Here is a 16,820-nt window from a genome sequence, read left to right as displayed (position 1 = left end):
AAGATTTATACTTTCTAACATAGGTGGTTGGTTAAGGGCCACCTGTTCAGCAACTATTTCAAACTTACAACAATGCTGAATGAGTGATACTTATGATTGGTCCTTGAAGTGCTACTGCAGCATCCCAGATTTTCAGCTGTTGCAGAATCCTGTGCTCATGTAATCATGATATGCAACCTTCCCCCTCAGCTTCCCAGTTAGTGGGGAAGCTGGCAAGAAGACAGAAGTCGCAGTCATGTAGGGCTCTTACTTAACAACCTCAAGTGATCTGCTTAATAATGGTAACCGGAGACTGCTGAAACTGGCATTGTTAAGTGGTATAGTCATGTGAAGTTGCATTTTATGACTGTATTGTTTAGTGGCAAGAATTCCATTTTCAATTACTGTTATTAAACAAAGAGTACCTGCATAACAAAGCTCATTTAGTGGACTCTGATTTAGCAAATTTTGGCAACTGACAAACAACATATAGACATCATTTCAAACAATAAATTCCATTGTAATGCAAGTAGACTGGATGATTCACATACATTTATATGATTTAAATAAAGATGTTTATGCAACTGGGATAATTCACATCATTTGCTTGTTTCACAACAGTGTAATTATTTGCAGTAGCACAAATTGGTGCATATTATGTCACTTCCATAATTACATAAATGACTTAAAGTGTCTGAAATAATGTACAATAGGATTTACACAAGGATTCAACATATTTAACATGTTAAATATGATGGAAGCACCCCTTCTGAAATGAACTGTTAACACTGAACTTTTACTGCATGCAAATAATTTATTAAACAATGCCAAAACCAGTTTCTTTTAGCAATGATGTCATATCTGAACTGTTCTGAACTGTTCCATTTTTTTTATTTTCCATTCCAGGAAATGAGTCACATTAAAGGATAGATGTATAAGCAAAGGGCAATTGTTGGGAAATATTTAACTTAAAATAAATAAAGCACTTGGAATTCTAGCAAACTGCTGCAATATTCTTGCCCAAGATCAATTTCTGAACGAGTTTAAGTGTGCAGTTGCTCAGGAAAAAAATTAAATGCACCACTGAAGAATATGGAAGAAAATTTACAACCAGCTTGTTTCTCCCTAATTATGGCAATAATTGAGTAAAGCCCCTAGTGACTTTTACTAGCTGCTCCCTTTTGGCTCCTCTTAACAATAATAGTAGTACAACAAATCAAATAGCTAAAGACACATATTTGTTTATAATTCAGATTATGCTAAGAGTCACTCTTTCAATGGAAAGTTAAATGAACTATAGGTGTTCCCTGATGTTTATCTCACATTGACAAATCAGATAGAATAATGGGGCAGAACACAGTAGCCTGCTTATGTAGAATAATCTGAATTATAAACAATATTAACTTAACATGTCTTGTAACTTAAGCCCCTATGAATAACCATATCCAAAGCCCAATTATTTTTATTATGAGATCAAGTGATATGAATTAAACCAATTTATAGCCGGACTTAGTTCTTTCATATAGAATTGTACATTATTTTCACAAACTAGAACTCTTTATTTTTCCCAAATAATTGTAAGTAGTTATTAGCATAATATTTTGTAATATCAATACAGGTATCTTCAACAGCCATATATGCCATTTATTTACAAATTACTTCATATATTCTAATTGTGAATATAAAATTATTTGAGTAATCTATGTTATCTATAATGCTGAACATATTCTCATAATTTTGTTTTTTATGATGAAATTGGCTCATGTTTAAAACCACAAGACTGTATCAAATGAAATTATACTTTTTCCACAGCTAAAAAATGCTTTAAATAATATGCCACCAAAATTTTGAAATAAACTTTGAAACTACTTGAAGTCTAGGCACAACTATTTAGATTTTGCCATTTACACTTTATACAGTATATACAGAACTTGTCCTATTATCGCTCTGAAATCCATTTCTTTTAAGTTGCAGAGTTATTCTACCGGTAATGCAGAGTTTAAATCTCAGAACAAATAAGTTTTACTATTTTATTGTTCTGTTCTATGAGCCTTTTTAGTTGAGAAGTTAATGATTTTTTAAAATAATAACAATAGTAGCTTGGGCACGTCCACAATTGTGGTTTTTTTTCCTGACATAACTCAGGTTTCAGTTTGTGGTTTCAGTTTGGATGCCATTCTGCTATTATATTATTATTATATTATATTATTATATATTATTATTGCTTTGTTATTATTTTTTTCTAGTTCTGTTGGTTTTTAATCTTGTGTTCATTGCTTAGAACTGCAGTTATGAGATGAGGAGCTATATAAATCAACTGATGGATTGCAACCCTTGGACCATCTTGTACAACAATGTGTTTTCACAGCAACCTACCAACTTCACAAGGATATTGTCTTCAAGCACATGGCCTTCAAAGCTAATATTGATCCCATAACTTCCATAAATTTGTGCAACTCCTTTCTGAAGCCAGCCAACTTGGTAGCCAGCACTATGCATCTTTAATTTACATCAAAGGGAAAAGGCTCTGGATAAACATTTATCCAGCTCCTATCTAGATTAAGACGGAATTATAGCTTGAGGCTTCTGGCATGAATGCCAGATGTTCTGATGTTGCCATCATGTTTTTCTCTAATAGATTGAACGAGTGGAAACTGTAGGTGAGAGATCTCACATGTGAATGCCCATCTATGTAAAAAGCAAGTTTATCTGAAAAAACAACAGTACACTGAAAATTTACACTAAAGCACTGTCCTTTTATTTTGCAGCGAGTAAGGTCCATTTCCCTTTCAAAATTTGATTTCATGTTAGTGTACACATTGCATTCACTAGCACTGGAACAAGGAAACAACTCTCTGCTAAAGTTTTCCAGAACTGCTATCAAACAGATCATGCCTGCCTTGATGGACAAAGTGCAAGACTCCATATGAGATACCTTCACCTAGTGCCACAACTGAAAGTCTTGTATATTTAAGTGGGTTCTTAAGGGCTTCGGGGGTTATGGATGCAGCTTAGATGCTTTTTAAATTTTGTTACATTCTCTAAGCCCTTAGAAAGGGACAACATAACATGAATAGCATCATGTAGCAATTTGTACTTGCCTATTCAGATATACATTCCACAGCTTTACCTGCGTTCAATTCTGTGCCGTGTCAATCTTCAGTGCTGGTTTAGTTTAGGTTGACTTCATTATCCTATGACTTAAGAATAAAAATATGAACATTAATGAACGTTTATGAAGAAAAACAAACCATTACCCTTTCCGAGATCATCCCGCCGTTTAAAGTAAACCAACTCCCGGCTATATTTACCTAATATTCTTATGCGCATGCTCAGTAAAGCTGGCGAAACCTTCTCTTCCCCCCTCCCCGCCCTTCCAAAAGAGCATCAGTTGTATTTTTTTCATCAGGCCATATCCTTGTGGGTACGGCAGCGGAAGCTTCTGCCCTCATTAAAGATGGCTAGGTAAGGAAGTCCCACCCCCTTATTCCTTGCACTATTATCGTGGGTTGGTGACTTCCACTTGCCCGATGGCGGAAGGTGGAACTTCCTGTTCTGACCGGGGCGCCAGTTTAGTGTGTGTCGAAAACTACGGAGTGGTTGGCTGGTGAATGACGATCAGAGTATCGGAAAAGGTGCTCTCATTGCTATTTGGGTTTGTGGGCGGGCATAGAAGAAGGCGATAAAACCGCGGTTGTAGCCGAGGTGAACAGGAAGAAGAAGGGAGAAGAAGAAAGAGAACGAGCCGGAGAAAAAAAGCGTAAGGAAGGTGCCCGTGACCGGAGGATGGAAGCGGAGAAGATGGATGAGAATGAATGGCGATATCACGGGGAGGGCAACAAGAGCCTCGTCGTCTCCCACAGACAGGTAACGGCGCCGAGGGCACCCCCCCCCTCCCCCGCGCGCTGCCCGTCGTTCGCCTCGCGCTTGTCTCGAGGCGGCGGCGGCCAACGGCTCTCTGGACTCTGCTCTTTAGCGCTCCGCCCCCCCTCCCCATGGCTCCGTCTCTGCTCCGGCCGGCGGCACCACAGTGAACGCTAGTGAGCCGGGAGGAGGAAGTCTTGTCAGTCCCGGCCGGTCCCGGTTCTTTCTTGGGGCATCTCCGTTCCTTCCCCCCCCCCTCTCCTCATGCCAGAGAAAGCCTCCCTCCTGCTCCCCTCAGACTGGCCGAGCGCTGTTTCCGCTGCTCCCCCGCCAAACTTGGCTTGGTGGGAAGTCGCCAAAGAAGCTGTGGCCGACCGGGCTTTCGCATCCTTCGAACGGATTTTCTGCCTCTTTCCGCGCTCTTGCCAAGTGCAGTTTTGCGAGGGAAGAGGCGGGGTGGGGGTGGGGGTGGGTTTTTTTGTTTTGAAATAATTCTGTTCCACTAAAAGAATGCAGGATTTGAAAACGGTCAGCGCGAGAGGCAAACTATCATCTATTTGGGAAAGTGTGCCTTGGGTCTCCTTGATACCCAGAGGAACCGCAATAGAGTAGAATAGAACAACAGAGTTGGAAGGGACCTTGTAGGTCATCTAGTCCAACCTCTCCCCCCACCCCAAGCAGGAGACCCTCCACACCATTTCTGACAGATGGCAGTCCAGTCTCTTCTTGAAAGCTTCCAGTGATGAAGCTCCCACAACTTCTGAAGGCAAGCAATACTTCTGATCCAGATTAAAACCGTTCACCTCGGTGTCTGGAAAGTGAAGTTATTATAGTACATCATAAATCCAGAGTCCTTAATCATTATTACCGGAATTCTTCTTGGAAAAACGTTGGGGTTTTTCACCAACACTAGGCTGAAAGCAAGACATTTAAAGCTGAATGCAAAGTGCCTGAGTCATACTTTTAAAGCAATTGCATTTGACATCACAGGCTAAATATGTAGGGAAGCAAGCTGCTGTGATGTCCTAGGAGAGAGATGACAGTATTCAAATGATCTCTTATGTTTGGATCAATGTTCCTCTATCCAAAAATATTAAGAAAAATACTTTTTGTGGAAAAGTCAAAATAATGCATAGGCCCATCTTGGAAGCTTCTGAGACCTGCCATGTCAGGATTCATTCTTTGGCACCTTTTTCTTTAAAAAGTAATGTACTGTAGAGGTTAATGTCTTGGGCTTAAACAGGCATTTTGCATTTTGTCAAATTACAAAATGCTGCATGACTTTGACACATGATTACATCTCAGCTTAGGAAGTAAACTATTTGTTAAATGAGGGGTTAGCCAATAAATAATACGCATTAAAGGATTCCTGGCATTCTTATAATTGTTTATTTTTTCAAAGGTCTTAAAACAAATGTAGGAGAAAGATGTACACTGTGGCTTTTGGAATTCTTTCCAGTCCTGTTATCAGCAATCATCTGTAGTTAGTTCTGTGTTACAATGTTTCTCTGAGCTCCCCTCATGTTGTATCTGTGTGGGATGTGTGCATTGGGAAACATGGGCAGGCTGCATATGCTCTGCTCATGTGACTGGGAAGAAGGAGGGAAGGGCTTTGCCTTAGAATAACAAAGTCACTAAGTTTGGAGCCATTGCCCAATGGCCTCTCTCTGAGGCTTGCACTGAGGGAACTGAATTTTTTTCCTTTGTAGAAAAGATTGGCCCAATTTTTGAAACTCATCTTTGGGTTCTATTCTGCTTAGTTTTGGGAGGTTATTGTGTGGAAGCAGTGATAGAAGGTTTCTGTATATAAATTTTCTTTCAAACACTCTTTTAGGTTATAAAGAATAAAAATAATTATTTTATGATAACTAACTTTCTCACTGAAAATCATATTAGAATATCATTTCTTTGGCAAGTTTTTGGGAGGGGCAAGAAAACATACTCAGTAAAGCTCAACATTACATCCAGTTGTGATTTGTAAAGTCACAGTTTATTTTATGGAATGAACAACTGATGACAAGCCATCATTAGTAAAATTGTGATTAAAACATAGTTTGAGTAATTCCCATAATTTGTGAAGCTGCATCCCCAGAAGTGGCTCTTTGTAATGGTTCCTTGAAATTCTTTACATGGATTGGAAAGGAAATGATATAAACAGTGGTTAACCTACTGTATTCATTATGAAGATGCATCACGATAACTAAGCTTAATAGCAATAGCACTTAGACTTATATACTTAGACTTATATACCTATTATATTTATACATTATACTTATATATAATGTTAATGATCAACTAATACCATTTAAGTTTGGTTACTTTTCTAGTCACTATAATTTGTTTAAACATTAATGGGCTTCTGTAGAGTAATGGAAAATAATTATACCTAGAGACACATATTTTACAAAGTAATTTGTATTTATTAACATTGGTCCCAATAGCGAAAGAATAGAATAAAAACAAAACCCAAGGGTGTACAGAGTTTGCATTTTATGCTCTAAATGCCTTAAGCTAATTCTGTTCTTTTCTTCGTAATAGAATTTGAACAGGCATATGTTCAGAGCAGGTTCTGCTGCTTTTTTTCCTCCACGTTTATTAACCTAACAAATGCCATTTCCTCCCAAGTATATATTTAATTATAAGACATCCAATGACCTCTTTGATCATCATTTCAGAGATATTCCCTTTCTCAGACAGGAAAACTGAATGACCACAGACGGACAAAAAAGCAATGGGAGAAGGAATGACTTCCAACTTCCTGTAGGTTTCTCCACTGATTTTCCTTCTGGGAACCTGACAGGGAGTGTGGAAAATAACAATCATATGATTGTAGCTGACTGTTACATTGCTGAAATGGTCACAATTTTGCCAGGTTTCAATCCTAATGGGATTAATTAACTCACTTGAAGTTCAGAATGATAAGGATTGTCCCTAAAACACAGCTTACTTATTCTGAACCTGCTGACAGGAACAAGTCATGTTCTGATGTGTTTCTCCTCATATCAACCAAGAGCTGCATGCTGGATAAAATGTATTTGCCTATATTCAATCTAAAGGAAAAGGGTTTTATTTTAATCACTTTTATATTAACTGATAGCAGCCTATAGTTCAAATTAGCAAATCATATTAATTTTGCACTTTTTTTATATTCTAGCATTGCATAGTACTGCGCTTCTTGAAATTTCCTCCAAACCGAAATAAGGTGAGTTAGTTCAATGTTATTTCTTATTGTTTTTCTAAAGCGAGATACTATTTGTTTCACATTGTATACTAAAGTAGGAGAGTTGTGTGCAACTGCACTATGTATTACTTATCATTTGTTTGCTGAATTTCTAGATAAAAACATGAAATTTGCAACTTGATTAAAATGTACATCGAAATCTAAGGATATCAACATTAGGTTAATCTTTTTATCCAATTAATAAATTATATTCTTCGGTTAGTAAATTAACTTATATACAGAATGAAATATTATTAAAGGTATCTTTTGATAATCCTTAACAAAAAGCACATGAACACACGAACATGTTTCTAGAAATATTATTTCACAGTAATTGGTTCAAATGGTTTCACCAAAAGAACCATTTTTAAATCATTGATATATAGCTTAAGACAGTTATTAGGAAAAGCCCATGTATAATCTATGAAAGCAATAATCCATTGTCATTTCGCAGGCTTATATATCTTTACTTCTAGTGAACCAACAAATATTTATAATTTGTAAATAAGCCTGATTCTGCTTTATAAATGTACCTGATATCAGTGTGAATAATAATAACAATAACAACAACAATAAGAAGAAAATTTATGCATTGAGAACATTTCCATCCATCAATTTCAAAAGGCCATTCTGCTTAGATCTGCCCCTATACTATGCTAATCAATTATGACATACCAGATTCTTGGTATTTGATGCATATGAAGGCCAACAGTTAAAGAACTGGCAGCTGTGCTTTCACATTTCGTGTATATAATAAATAATAGTAATATAATATAATAACAAGTTGTTGATTTTGAAAAACCATAAGAGAAGGTAGACCAACTAGACTATAGTTTGGATTATTACAAAAAGGCATTCAATTCCCTACCACTTGACTGGATAATCAAGTGCCTCAAAATAACAGGAGTCAGTAGAAACATCAGAAACTTTATGCAAAGATCAATAGAACAATTTCCTGGTCAATGCTGATAGATCGGGTCATCCTCCAGGCTCAAGCACACTAAAATCAAGAAGATTAGTAGTGAATACACCAGAAGAGTGAAGAAGATTTTAGAATTCAAACTCATTGATGGAAATACCAGAAAGGCTATTAGCACCTGGATAATTCTAGTCATTAGATATCCAGTTGGAATGATGCATTAAACTCAAGCTGAAGTAGAAGCTCTGGATAGGAAGACCAGAAAAATAATGACAATGAATCATGTCCTTTATCCACGCAAAGATGTTTACAGACTCTATTTACTATGGAGCATAAGTGGGGATGGAATGTTGCAAGTACACCAGACAGTTAAAAGAAGAAAAAAGGACATCGGAAAGACAATGAACAAAATGCATTGAACATATTATACCTTGAAGGCTTACTGAATACCAAAGAGACTAAATTAACATATAAGAAAGATCAAATGAAGAAGAGAAAAAACTATGACAAGGCAAAGTATTATATGGCACTGTGTTAAATAACTAGTAGGCAAAGCAGATAATAACAATAAAAAATAGTTGCAGCTCCGGTTGAAATGACGGGTTAGGGTCAGATAACAAGATCTGGCAATGGCTAAGAGCAGGAAAGTTGCAGAAAGAGGCAGAGGGGCTAATTCTCAGTGGAGAAGATCAAACATTGAAAACAAATGCATATAAAGCCAGAATTGGAAAGACAGCAACAGACAGCAAATGTTGCCTCTGTAAAGAAGTTGAAGAAGCAACAGACCACCTAGTTGCTGCAAGAAGATTGCATAGACTGATTACAAACAATGGCATTCTCTATTGATGGATTGGTAGAAATGTTTATGATTCAACTGAAATTGGAGATTCTGCCTGTAATTCAAGCTTTGCATCTACTGATTTTCTTGGCTATGGCTGTTATTTGTTGCTTTATTATTTCCAGTGCTTTTTTGATCTTGTCTCTAGATCAGGCCCAACCATTTTCCCTGGGTCACATCTGGCTTGCAGCATTGGCATCAGCATTGGAGGGCAGGGGTGTCAGCAGCATTGGGGACGGAATGGCATCAGTGGAGAGAGCGGGCGGTTGATGCAGCATCAGTGGGGAGGCAGCAGGGCATCATTGTCCCTCCACAACAGTTCCAGTTTCTCATATGGCTCCTTGGGAAAATTAATTGCCCACCTCTACACTAGGTCATATTTCTTGATTAGGTATCAGTCTTGGTCTTCAGTTTCTTTTCTTCCATCTGTTTTAATTTTCTTGCACCTGATCTTAGTACTTTGATATTATTTTCCAACTCAACATTCCATTTTGCTGATGCACTGTTTGGTTTATTTCTGCATCCAAGATCTTTAGTTATAATTGCATCTATGCTGTGTATCAGTTGTTTTGTTTCTTGAAATGAGTTGGTACCTATCTTTGATATTATAATTTTGGCATCATTTAATACTTGTTCAGGGAGAGTCGTTTGATGTATTGGTTAAGAGATCAGGATAGAAACCAGAAGGGTCTTGAGTTCTAGTCTCACCTTGGGCATAAAGCCAGATGGGTGATCTTAGGACAGTCACTTTCTCTCAGGAAGGAGGAAAAATCTTGCCAAGCAAACTGCACGGACTTGTTCAGGCAGTCTCTGAGAATCAGACATGATTGAATTGAAGGGGGAAAAAACCCTTTGGCTAGGTGTTTGTAACAAGCTTCAGAGCAATTATTTATTTTCAGTCTTTGTATATTTGCAACGGGTAAGCAACTTTTCTTCCAATAGTCCTGCAGCTGCTTACCCTGGTTGTTCAGCCCCCAGTTGTAAGTCCTGTAACCCACTTATCATTAGATGTGCAGGAATTCCAACACTTAGTGCTAGCCTTGTTGAGCCAGGCAATGACTGATCTGGTTGACAAAATCAGTCCATAATGTAAAGGCAGCTTTAGTTGGAACAGCTTATATTCTTATGACAATATCTATAAAATTATTAATCAGCATTGTCTTCCTAACCTAGTTCCTTGGGAAAGATTTGATAGTTAGACAAAAATATCAATCTACCATAAATATCTGGCTGACTTTGTGACCAACCATAATGATAAAATTTTATGTTGCCAGACTCCCAGAGATTCTGGGTGGTTTATTAATTGTTTGAAAACCTATTAAGTCAAGAAAAGAACACAAAACAAAAAAGATGGCAGAAACAACAAACCCAGATGGGAACAAAGAAAAAGAAGAGGGCTTCAATGACAGTAAGCCTGGTTCTGGGCAAAGAACCAGTCAGATTCTTGATTAAATGTAATCAAACAGACTAGGATTAAAAATATTGACAATGCAAATGCTCAAGTTCAGTTATTTTTCCATAATGTTTTTGCATATAATGGCAAACTCAAGATAATAGTTTTTCTCTCTTACAGATCATGCCCAATATATCCAGATTTGTAAATCTTACTAGAGCAGTGTAAATAATAATTGTTTCTTGAACAGTTCTAAAAAGCCTCCACAATTTCCTTTGAATTCTTAGCTATATATTAAAAGTATTGTAATTGTACTTATTAATGCTGTAAGAAAAAATGGGTGATATGCAGGGAAGCACATAACAATCCTAAAATTTGGGGTGATTGCTAAGCACTTAAATTTTTAACATGAAGACAGTGTAACAAATAGAAACTATAGAAAAGAAGAAAGGGGAAAAATCCATTGGGAATCTTGCTCACTTGAGGTTGGATTTTGCCCTCTATTAAGAAATTCATGGGCGAAGAAGAAATGAGATGGCTACAGTTTACCAATCTAGAATTCTGTTCAATTGCTCTGTTTCAAAGTTCACACTCTCAAAGTTCACACTCTCATTTGGTTCTTTACGCATGGTCCGTTTATAAAACCAATAATAAAGGTCAAAAGGGACCTTTAATTTCATCATTTTATGTTAAGATTCTAAAATAAAATAAAGTTAGCATTTGTTCAGGTCAGTATTGAAAAAAGAAATTGACTTGACAGTGCAAAAAGGAAAAGGAAAAAGAGGTTGTTGGTTCATGTCTACAGTACTGGGTTAAGTGCAAGTGGGGAAACGCTCTTAGTTGTCCCATCCAGATATCCATGGCAGTGACATGTTAAGAAATCAAGATATTTAGATTTTGCTCCTATGCTGGTTTCTCTTAAGGGTTTCCTTCATGCTAATTTAATTTTTTAGTAAATTCAAAAACTCAGAAATAATTGGCATCGTTATTTTATAGGTGAAGGACTTGATTTGACCTTAATTTCTGAAAACCATATGGAAGGCCATATTTCAAATTTGTGCTTATTTTGCTATTTTCTTGATAGGAGAGATCTTCTGTGGCCTGAAGCGCTACAGGTACTAGATTTATCTAAGCACGCAGTTGCCTTGGACAAACTGTAACTTTCCAGAAGAGGTGAATTGACAATGTTTTCAATGAAATGCTTAGTACTGATGAATGTACTATTTGTCTTGGTGGATGCAATTGTCTCTGTAGGCATGGATTGGTACAAATATGAGGCTTCTTTCAGAAAAGAATAGCCTCTCTGTTTCTAATGTTAATTACTGCTGCCCTTACTGTGCTAATTGCAACTGTTTTGTTAAAGGGTATCCTACCAGACTCTAAAAATATAGTTTGGAACAGAGATTTTTGTAAATGTTATTTGAGCTGATAGAAGTGGTAAAAAGTTCCCAATGTTGAAACATCTTTAAAAAGAGCAGAACAGACATTCTTTTTGGAGTACTCACAATATTGAGTACTGTGTTTTTATTTTTTTGTTCAGTTTATTTGTCAGTTCAGCATAATATGATGATCCTTTTGATTAAGATTTAGTGGATTTTGAGTTCTTTCTAAATCCTTAGTCAAACCCAGGGGTGTCGAACTTGTGGCCCGCGGGCTGGATGCATCATGTGCTGACCCCGCCCCCGCCCAGTTTAGTGAAGGGGAAAAAAGTCCCGATATGTCACGTGATGCTGCCGTGATGACATGAGTTTGACACTCCTGGTTTAACCTCTTAAGTAAAATAAGCAATTATTTTTTTATTGAGCTTCAGAACCTATGTTACTTATCCACATTTAACCTAGACACACAAAAGTCTGCTAGTATGACATTGACTTCTTTCCATAAAACCCAAAACATATTTTTATATTTTAAAGGTTTAAAAAATATGAAGCTTTCTTATAAAGACTGTATAAAATCATGTTTGAATTATTAGTTATATAATATGTTTTACATTCATTTAATCATTTCAATAAAGTTGCCTAAAGGTATATTCTGTAAGTATTCTATTTAAGTAAAATCTCTTTTGGATTGTCTTTCTTATCATTTCATGGACATATCCATGCTGCTTTTTTGGAAGCAATATGAAAGTGGTTGGCATTGCCTTCATTTGTGAAAAATTTCCACAATGTCTTCAACCTGGTATTCCCTTGAGATCTTCCCTTGAAATACTAATTAGAGCCAGTCACCCTTTGTTTCTGAGTCCAGGCAAGTCTACTGAGATGTTGCATCTTCTGAGACATTATTTCATGTACTGCTTGCTTAATTAGTCAATTAAGGATTGCCCTGTCAGAGAAACTGCTTTATTTTTGTTTCTTCTTATATTGCATTACTCTACCTGCCTTGCTACTTTTATATTAGGTTTTGTTCACCTTGATTCTTATGTCTTGATCTATTTCAGAATGTCTGAATTTACTTCTGAATTTACGTCTGAATTCTCCAGAAGTAAGGCCTGATTGTTATCAAGACCAAAGAATTTATCTTTATAAGTTGAATAGCTGTTATTTTGCTAAAGAATAAAAAATAGTTAGAACTTTTTTATACATAGAAAAGGACTTCTGGATCCAGAAACTAGTCTCTAACTCTTATATCACTATATCTGACAAAGGACTGAATTCAATTTTAAGGCAAAAATAGACTTTAATGTACTTGTATTCAGAATCGAATTATTTAACATGTTCCAATCAAGGATTGAACCATACACAGAACAGGCAAAGTCCAGAAAGGAATTTGTGTTTCATATGGACATAGTCATAAAACATGTGTTCCAGGTACTGGTATTCTGAAATAAGGACAATTTAAAAAAGAGATATTAGAGTTTGTATACAGTATGCAATAACTAGGTGGACAAAAGAAAGGCATGGGAAAATAGAAGGATGGGTGAATGTGAGTAGGAGCAGAGCAGTGTGTGAATAAGGAGAGGCAAAAGAAAAGGAAGGTGTGGACATACCAGGTATGAAGTGGACAGCCAGATGGATATGGTGCATTTGATTCCAAGTACATCAGTGCCACAGTGATGTACAGCAAAGATTAAAGAGGGAGTAGGAAAATTGAGTGAGGGGCAGTTGTACAAGCCTACCCTGCAGAGGAAGTGATGGAAGAAGGGTGAGATTCAGTAGCCTTTCCTTCTCACCTGGTAAGTGTCTTCTGGATTTGCCTTGGCCAACAGTGCAAAAGTTCCAGGTTCCACTTCAGCTGAACAATGACTTCACTTGGAATGATCCAGCTGGACCACCTAGCCATAGTGTCCCATGCATGGGACAAAACATATTCTTCATTTAATATGTTTCTAATTTAGAGTTGATATTGCTGAGATGTTAAAGACAATATTTCAGGAATAATTTAAATCATAATGGTGCTCATTAAATCATTATGCTGACCTAAAAATACATCTTGTTAGCCTTTTAAAAATACATGAGAGAAGCTGCCACTTTACTTTGCTGTTTCAGTAAAACTTACCTAATATTTTTGCATCTTAGTTTTTGCCAATTCTTATTGATTTCTTTTTCTATGAATCAGTGATACTTTGTTTCGTTTGGTTGCCATTGTTATCAAATTGCTACACATACATTTTTAGGAGTTATAAGTTGTACACCCAGTTTATCAGAAAATGGTCTCTCTTACACTGTATTATTTTATAGGCAAATAATTGCAGTGTGTTGATTGTGTGCATCTACTAAAATATGTATGTTATAGAGAGAAATTAGAGAGAAAACTATGTTAGATAAAGGTGTGAATAATAATAAAAGTAAATATTTTCCCTTTTGCTGATAGGGAAAGGCATTGTGATATAAATTTGTATTTGGTTTGACAATACAAAGAGTTGTGTTCTCTGCATATTTGAAATAATCTTTTTATACATAGATTGACAATTATTTGATCCAGAGTAGTTAGAATTTCTACCTGTTACTAATGTATATTTTCTTTTACTAATTATTTATGCTTGCTTTTTAGACACCAGAAGAAATATCTCATCATCTTCAGAACATAGTGTATTTTGGCAAACACATCATGAAGCACTTTTTTGGGGAGAAATATGTTCATCATGGGGTAATTATTATTTTATAAGTTTTTTAAGTAAGCAGAATTTTTTTTCTTTCAATGCTTTATAACCTCAGGTGATTGATTTTGAGACAAAGAAAAAAATATGTTGTTTAACTTCTATTCAGATCACATATATAGAAGAAGGAGCAGTGCCCAAAGCATCTGTTGTATACATTCAGAATAATTGCCCTAGGTTTCTTGCGGTAGCAAGAGGAGGAGCGCTTGAATGTGGCTTTCCATGATTCTGCCATTGATCCTTTTTTAAGGAATGGGGTAGAAATTGTACATGATAAACTTTTTAAAAATATTGAGATTGTGGGTCATGAAATGTTTGGGTGAAAACATTTTGTGAATAAAAATATTACCTGTATCCTACTACCACATGAAAAGGTGTAAGATGTAAATAAAATATTATTGAAATATAAATAAAAAAACATCAACCATGTAATTCATAAGAGCAGAATTCAAAGGACAAGAATGCAGGCTTACCGTATATATTTCCCTCATTATCTTAATATTCATTTATACTGTACTTTCTACCAAGATATACATTTAAAGCTACTAACACAATAGAAGTAAAATAAAAACAAATCTTTCAAACAAATACTTTTAGAACATTAAAATGTAGGACAGATATTCCTTGGCTTATGTCCGTTCATTCAATGACTGTTCAAAGTTACAGTGATGCCGAAAAAAATGGACATACAACTGGTCCTTAAATTGCAGCACTCCCATGGCGATGTGATTGCAATCTGGATGTTTATGTGCCTAGCTCACAATTACACAGCCTGCACTACCCTCCCATCATATAAGTACAGCCTGTGCCAGTCCTCTTAGACCCTCTCTCGGTCTCTCCTTCACTGTCTTGCAGTATCCCCATGTTCCTTACTCAGCACTCCCAACACTGTCTGTTTAAAGACCTGCACCTTTTGGGATTACAAGGTAGCTGGGGCTTCTCTGGATTGCCATCACTAATCACATAATCACATTTTATTATCACTTCATTAAGTTAACCTCCCAGATTTCCTTATCTGTTTTTGACTTAGAGCATGTTTTTCTTTTCACCAGACTAACCTTGATTTTATTTTTCTAATTCATTATTAACATCAGATAAAAATCAACTCTATCCAACATATAAATATATTCTTGAAGGTATTATAAAGTTGATTTCTTTAAAAAAGAAATCTTCAAAAAGCTGCTTATTAAATATTATCAAAAAGGAAACAAATACAGGAAACTTATTTAAAGTTCACATTTGCTTAAAAAGACACCCTCCTGTGCCACTGCCAGGAAAGGGAGTGGAATTAGGGGACACCTTCTCTAGTCTTGTCCTTTAATTGAAAGTTGAGTTTGGATGATTCATGCATTTAGTCTGCTTGCTCTTAACTGATGAACTTGAGGAGCTAAATATTTTTCAAATTTTGATTGATTTTGAAATTGTGACCACATAAATATTTAGTAATGAGAGATGAGAGACAGATACAATAATGTTTAGTGTACAAGAAGCATTGGAATCAGGAATTACTCCCAAAATTATTAGCTATTACTAAGAATATTATGTAACTGAAGGAGTTTTTGTATTCCTTTTCTAGGGAGAGTTTGGCAAACATTATTATTCAAAACTGACTATTGAGCTGAACACTGAACTTTAGGGCAGCATTCTCCCCTTTTTTTTCCCCTTTTCACCCAAGGTTCCTCAAGGCATGTTCCTCAAGGCATGTTTACTCAGCAATCATCTTTATTTGAAAATAGCGTCATCTTGCTATGTACACACACACACACACAATCCCCCATAATCATATTTTATTATATAGTTTTTAAATTGTTTTACAGGGCAGACAATTATTACTGACTGATATAAAGAATAACTTCAGTTGAATCTGGCAAAATTCAACTGATAGGGGAAAGGAGGGAGGGAGAGAGAGAGAGAGAGAGAAGATTGCTGGTTGCTGCTGTCTCATTTAAAGTTCTATCGTGCACAATGCTAGTGTTATTCTCAGTTTTTACTCTCAGGAGCAAAAAAGTAGTCGTAAGTGCACATATTGGTTGGAAAGTGATTTTTATGCTACTGTTTACTACATGTTATTACCATTGTATTTGTGAACAATCATTATCCAAGTCAGTTGTTAAATGGGGATTATCTTTATTACACGGCTTACATATAGCAATAGGAATTATCATCAGTATAATAAAAAATATTTAAACATCATTTAAATCTTTTAGGAAGTTGTCCAGCTGTCTTTGGACTTTGTGAAACAACTTTGCTTAAAGATCCAGGCAGAGAGGCCAGGTAAGAAATAAAAATAATGGCACAGCTATTTGAACATAAAGTTGAAACAGTATTTTCTGAAACTTGACTAATCTCAACTCATGTGCAAGTTGATTCAGTTTTCTTGAAAAAAGTACAGAAATGTGGTTTGCCCTTCTAGGTTTTTCCCCCCAATTTCCCAATCTTGTTTATTGCCCTGTTATTCCCTTGAAATCTTCCATACAAGGGTTATTACTACTGCTGAATAAAAATAAGAAA

General features: G+C 36.1%; 1 protein-coding gene across 2 annotated transcripts in view; it reads left to right on the top strand.

Annotated features, from left to right (window-relative positions):
• Positions 1 to 3,466: 3,466 nt before the first annotated feature.
• The window catches only part of IPPK (inositol-pentakisphosphate 2-kinase), a 30,478-nt gene continuing 17,124 nt past the window's right edge, over positions 3,467 to 16,820 (top strand). The window contains exons 1-5 of one of the 2 annotated variants that reach the window (XM_087954890.1): positions 3,772 to 3,846; positions 6,998 to 7,045; positions 11,298 to 11,386; positions 14,204 to 14,299; positions 16,517 to 16,583. In XM_087954890.1, the coding sequence (XP_087811016.1) occupies positions 14,261 to 14,299; positions 16,517 to 16,583 (106 nt within the window). In that variant the 5' untranslated portion in view covers positions 3,772 to 3,846; positions 6,998 to 7,045; positions 11,298 to 11,386; positions 14,204 to 14,260. Of the gene's footprint in view, positions 3,847 to 6,997; positions 7,046 to 11,297; positions 11,387 to 14,203; positions 14,300 to 16,516; positions 16,584 to 16,820 lie in introns of both variants that reach the window. The other variant, XM_026680537.2, reaches the window with a different exon arrangement.

This window comes from Notechis scutatus, chromosome 2 (genome assembly GCF_049901735.1).
Source record: "Notechis scutatus isolate UNSWTSFEM ecotype Mainland chromosome 2, rNotScu1.2, whole genome shotgun sequence".
Taxonomy (NCBI): Eukaryota; Metazoa; Chordata; class Lepidosauria; order Squamata; family Elapidae; genus Notechis; species Notechis scutatus.
This window is presented reverse-complemented; position numbering and strand designations above follow the sequence as displayed.